This window comes from Brachyhypopomus gauderio, chromosome 3, assembly GCF_052324685.1.
Source record: "Brachyhypopomus gauderio isolate BG-103 chromosome 3, BGAUD_0.2, whole genome shotgun sequence".
Lineage (NCBI taxonomy): Eukaryota > Metazoa > Chordata > Actinopteri > Gymnotiformes > Hypopomidae > Brachyhypopomus > Brachyhypopomus gauderio.
Window position 1 is genome coordinate 15046511 of NC_135213.1, and position 6118 is coordinate 15052628.

At 54.7% G+C, this 6118-nt stretch overlaps 1 protein-coding gene across 1 annotated transcript in view; it reads right to left on the reverse strand.

Annotated features, from left to right (window-relative positions):
* Window positions 1–4527, reverse strand: part of usp54b (ubiquitin specific peptidase 54b) — a 36533-nt gene extending 32006 nt beyond the window's left edge. The window contains exons 1-4 of the mRNA XM_076998473.1: window positions 4495–4527; window positions 4156–4290; window positions 1931–2044; window positions 1693–1775 (exon numbers count right to left, since the gene is read on the reverse strand). Coding sequence (XP_076854588.1) covers window positions 1693–1775; window positions 1931–2044; window positions 4156–4290; window positions 4495–4527 — 365 coding nt within the window. The remainder of the gene's footprint in view (window positions 1–1692; window positions 1776–1930; window positions 2045–4155; window positions 4291–4494) is intronic.
* Window positions 4528–6118: the final 1591 nt, after the last annotated feature.

Below are 6118 nucleotides of genomic sequence, written 5' to 3' on the forward strand. Positions count from 1 at the left end.
AACGCACTAACAATACACTAACACACTCTAAACGCACACACACTCAGAACACCAAACACAATCATAATCACCCAAATGACACAACTGCTCAGACATACACAGTCCTGGACACCTAAAGCACAGAGACTGCACTAGCAGTGCCAGGACAAGCGGATCCAGACTGAATGTACAACATTTACTCAGATTAGAACTAAATTAGACCAAAATTAAATTTAAAAAGCCTAATTAAATCAGACCTTAATTAGTCACATATTCCCTGAGTTTATAAGTCTTGCTGATGAGGAGAATATATCGATGTTCTTGGTGAAATTGAAGAGTTTAGCGGCACTGTACACTCACTCCTGCCACTGGAACTGGCATTGACCATATCAGATATACAGACTCACAAGCACATGCTCACATAGAGCAAGAGACATGGGGGAGAGGGAGAGAGACATGGGGGAGAGGGAGAGAGACAGGGGGAGAGGGAGAGAGACAGGGGGAGAGGGAGAGACAGGGGGAGAGGGAGAGACAGACAGGGGGAGAGGGAGAGAGACAGGGGGAGAGGGAGAGACAGACTGGGGGAGAGGGAGAGACAGACTGGGGGAGAGGGAGAGACAGACTGGGGGAGAGGGAGAGACAGACTAGGGGAGAGGGAGAGAGACAGGGGGAGAGGGAGAGACAGACAGGGGGAGAGGGAGAGACAGACAGGGGGAGAGGGAGAGACAGACAGGGGGAGAGGGAGACAGACAGGGGGAGAGGGAGAGAGGAACAGGGGGAGAGGGAGAGACAGACAGGGGGAGAGGGAGAGAGAGACGGGAGGAGAGGGAAAGACAGACAGGGGGAGAAGGAGAGACAGACAGGGGGAGAGGGAGAGAGACGGGGAGAGGGAGAGACAGACTGAGGGAGAGGGAGAGACAGACAGGGGGAGAGGGAGAGACAGACAGGGGGAAAGGGAGAGACAGGGGGAGAGGGAGAGACAGACAGGGGGAGAGGGAGAGAGAGACTGGAGGAGAGGGAAAGACAGACAGGGGGAGAGGGAGAGACAGACAGGGGGAGAGGGAGAGACAGACAGGGGGAGAGGGAGAGACAGACAGGGGGAGAGGGAGAGACAGACAGGGGGAGAGGGAGAGAGGAACAGGGGAGAGGGAGGGAGAGAGGGAGGCAGTAGAAATAGAGAAAGACTGAGGAGAGAGCTGCAAAAGGGTGAGAACGACCTGAACATAATAGATTGAGTGTGTATGAGCGAATGTGTATGTAGGTGTGTAGGGTTGAGGAAGAAAAAGACTTTCTAGCGGAGTGCTCCCTTTACTCGGGTCTACACGATGGCTCTCGCCGGGCTGACATGTTCAATGACAGCTAATAACCTGTGACAGAGAGCCCCAGCGCGGCCGTGCGGGCAGGCGGGGCGTGTGAGAGGCTGTGAGGCCGTCTCCCTCCTGTGTGCCCTTCCCCCGCCTGCCCTCACGCCCACACAGCCCACGAAGGGGCTGTAATAACGGGGCCACTTTCCCGCTCCGCCAACCTCCCTCCCTCCCCTCCCCTCCCCTCCGCTCCTCATGCCCCAGCGCTGACAGAACCAGCCATCTCCGCAGCCCACACCAAATTGAACCAATCACGGCGAGGCACGCCTCCGGCCGGAGACGCCTGCCCTCAGAGCGGGAGCAGGACACGCGTGACTTTCTGTGATTGACGGCACGGGCCCCCACTTACCAGAGCGATGTGGTGGAAATATAGTGCACCATCTGGATGAAGGGCAGAGGGTCTGAGGTGGCCCCACAGCTACTGCACACGCACTGGGGGCAGCAGAGGAAAGAGGAACACAGGTACACGCAAACCAGTAAACTCATTTGAATAAGACACAACACACAGGTGCACATTGAACATTTGTAGAACATTATTCTCTCCTCCTGCGTGAGCGAGTGAGCTGCCTGCTTTGGTTTCCTGGTACCTGTTCAAACAGCGTCATGGCGAACTTCTGGTGTGGGATGCAGTGCTTGGCTGTGCAGATGTCCTCCCTGGTCTCATCGGAGATGTGGAAGTGTATCCGCATCAGGAGGTTCTCCTGAGGAAAACACACATCTGACATTTCACCGTCCGAGGGTGCGTGCGCGTGTGTGCGCCGTCTGATTCAACTGTCTGGGGCGTCTGGGAGGTTTTCTAACGGGGCTTTGTTGACGCGCGATGTGCGAGAGCGAGTCTCGGATCTTATCGCACCAAGCGAGTTGTGTGGTCTGCTTTGTTGATTCATTTTTCACTGTCAGCACTCACTTCACGTTAATCTGATCAAGGGAAAGAGAACAGATCTATATTTCATAAGAGTCATTCTGATTCCCTTGCTGAACAAATTTAAAATCAATCGATCATGCTGCTACCTCCTGACAGAGACAAGGCCCTGAGAGGACAGAGATGAAGAGAATGTGAAAGAGAGACAAAGGAAAGGAGGGGTGAGAGGGTGGGAGAGAGGGAAAATGAAGAGAGAGAGAGCAGGGGAGGGAGAGAGGAAGGAAGAGAGAGTGGGAGAGAGGGAGAAAGTGGGAGAAAGAGAGAGAGAACTATTCATCACCTCCCACTCCTCCTTGCTCTCTTTCTCCTTCATCTGCCTGTCCCCTGGCCACGCCCACCACACTCAATCTATATTAACCTGCACTGAATGTACCGGCCCCAGGCCAGCAGCCGGGTTCACACGCAGGACCCAAATTACACACTAGCCAACACACTCCAGCAGGGAGCTCGTGCCTACCGACACCAGCAGCGCTTGCTTTCACACTCCCTGGGGGGGAAAAACCCACCATCAGTACCCAAGGAGCGTGTCATTTCCTGCCCCTGCAAAAGCGGGAGTCCTCTGCGTCCGCACCGGCACAGATGTGCAGGTGGGCGTGAGCGGGAGGGGCGGAAATGAGGCGCTGGAGTGCAAACCCCCCCCCTCGTTCTCCTGGAGGGAGGAGGAGGAGGAGGCGTCCGGCGGGAGCGGCACGGCGAGGCCTTGGACCGGCGCCGACTCCGCCTCCTAAACAAGACGGGGAAATAAAGAGCGAAGCCATAGCGGATCCAACAGCTCCTCGACTAAAAATACTGAAGCGGAGTGACAGGAGCAGCCCGGTGCGGCCCGGTGCTCCAGAGCTACTGGAGAGCCGTTAATTGAACTAAATAACACTTTGATGATGTCGTCTTTTGTGACCTTGCAGAAAGAGTCGCTGCTGCTTTCGCAGATCTACAGTGGAGAAGTCCTGACCCACGCAGAGCCGCCTGCATATAAATGGGTAGTTAAGAATGAGCCAATCAGAGGCCCTCTTGGCCAGCTATCTCGATTGGACAGCTCAGCTGTTCGGCTGCGAACGATCCTTCAATTGCTTATTTGCTTAAAAGCAATTATCGGTATTGACGTTTATAGAAGAGCGTCCTTTAAGGCCATGAATGTTAGCTCAGTCCATGTGCCTTAATCAAGTACAGGACAATAATCTGGTTAGAGGAGAAGGCAAGGCTGGGAAGAATGGACTTTAGAATTATCCCGGCTCTCCAAGAAGCAAGTATGATCATATTAACGCATGTGGACCGATCAAGTGAATTACAGGCTTCATCCAGGGCACGGAAACGCCCACGGTGCTAATGTCCCACAAGCCTGTTTGTCATTGCACAGGGCAACAACACCACTGCAGTGCTACAGCAGGGACCACATTTTGCAGTCATATTTCATCTCGTCGTGGGCTACAGCAGGCAGTGCCGGCTGGGCTTACAAAGTGAGTTTAGGTGATAAAGTGATTTTAAAACATAAGGAAACGGTCTAAACCCAGACTAGCTTCATATCAGCGAGGTTTAAGTCAGGTTTAAAGTGCCACGTGCCCCGGCTGCTTCCAGTGCCTATAAGTACCTGCTAACCGCCCAGCTGAGTTAAACAGCGCCTACATCAGTGGAACGTCCTCGGACTCCCTGTGTTATCTCGACCCGCACACCTCACCTCCCCCACACAGTAACAGTCATGTGAGGAGAGGAGCTCCTCCAGATATCCCGGTCAAGGATGACGGGCTCCAGGAGGGGAGAAGAAACCGTGGGGGAGGGGCTGGAGGAGTGATGACAGGTGATGGAGAGGGAGCGTGATGGGTGTGATGGGCAGATTGAGCTGTGGAGAGATAAAGGGACGAGGGCGGGGACAGCGGGAAGGGGGCGGGGCCTTACGAAGCACTCGGCGGCGTCGTCCATGATGCCAAGCTGGAAGCGCTGCTCGTCCTGGTAGGTCTTGGCCAGGGCCGAGCGCAGGGCGTCGGAGGGCAGCACCTTCTCGCTGCTGAACTGGAACTGGGCAAAGATGCTCTGCACACACACACACACACACACACACACACACACACACACACACACACTGTTAAAGCACATTGAAGCTGGGACGCGCACATACACACCCACTGCAAGCCTGCAGGGCCCTCGTCAGCACGCCCGCTCCCCGGTGAAGTTTTCCCTGCAGTCGCACCATTTACCTTTGCACGAGTTTAGCAGGTCCAAACAAGGCCGCCGCACGGTTCGACTCTTAAAGACGTAAACGTGCTTCATCGACCCGCAATGTCTCTCAACCGTTTCGAACAGAAAGGACAAGTCTGTAGATACACGGCTACTTCAGCCCATTGTGTAAACTCATTTAAAAGTCTGAAGCTGTTAAGCGGTGCTCAATCTCAATGACACAGCACCGGCGCTGGTGTCCAAGCCCGCAGAACACGGGGAGAGAAAACAAGTTCAGCTCGGTCCAGGCGGGTAAGCGGCACTATCTGACGGAAGGACGGTGTGACGGCAGCAGCTGCCGGGCCCACACCTCCGCACAAGAGACCCAGTGATGAAGAAGCCCACGCTGACACACCTCCGTGGTGGGGTGGAGGGTTCGAGTGGGGGTATTCCCCAGAGCAGGGGGGAGGAGGGGGGGGGGGAGGTAATGCAGCAGGATGACTGCAGCACTGCACCAAGAAGAGCCAGAGAGAGGGAGGGAGAGAAGGAGGGAGGGAGGGAGGGAAGGAAGGAGGTAGGGACAATGAGAGCTAGCCCACAAAGTGAGAGCTGGGCAAAAGGAATTTTCCACCACTCAACCCTCCATCACCACCCCATCACACACACACACACACCCCCATCACAACCCCATCACCACCCCATCACAACCCTGACCATCACACACACACACACCCCTGCCCCATCATCCTGACCATCACACACACACCCCATCACAACCCTGACCATCACACACACACACACACACACACACACCCATCACAACCCTGACCATCACACACACACCCCTCCCCATCACAAACCTGACCACCACACACACACACACACACCCATCACAACCCTGACCATCACACACACACACACACACACACACACACACACACACACACACCCATCACAACCCTGACCATCACACACACACACACTCATCACAACCCTGACCATCACACACACACACACACCCCTGCCCCATCATCCTGACCATCACACACACACCCCATCACAACCCTGACCATCACACACACACACACACACACACACACACACACACACACACACACACACACACACACACACTCATCACAACCCTGACCATCACACACACCCCTCCCCATCACAAACCTGACCACCACACACACACACACACACACACACACAAACACCCATCACAACCCTGACCATCATACACACACACACACACACACACCCATCACAACCCTGACCATCACACACACACACACACACACCCATCACAACCCTGACCATCACACACACACACACCCCCTCCCCATCACCAACTAACAGTGGACACACCAGTTCTGAGTGGATTTTACCTGCGGACATGTTTTAATAACCTCCGTTTTACACAAATCAATGCAAATGCTAAAACACGCATGCACATGCTCAAGTGCATGGAAACACATGTGCGCACACACATGCACACACACACATGCACACACACACTCTGACTCCTCTGGCTCTCCCACACTTGCACACACACTCTGCTCTCTCACTTTCTCAAACACACACATTTGCATAGGCGTCCTCCACTGCACTCCCAAACCATCGGCCCCTCCCTCTCTCCTCCTTGATTAGGGAAACACTCAGGAGAGAGGAGGGCCACAGGGAGGAGGGCCACAGTGAGGTG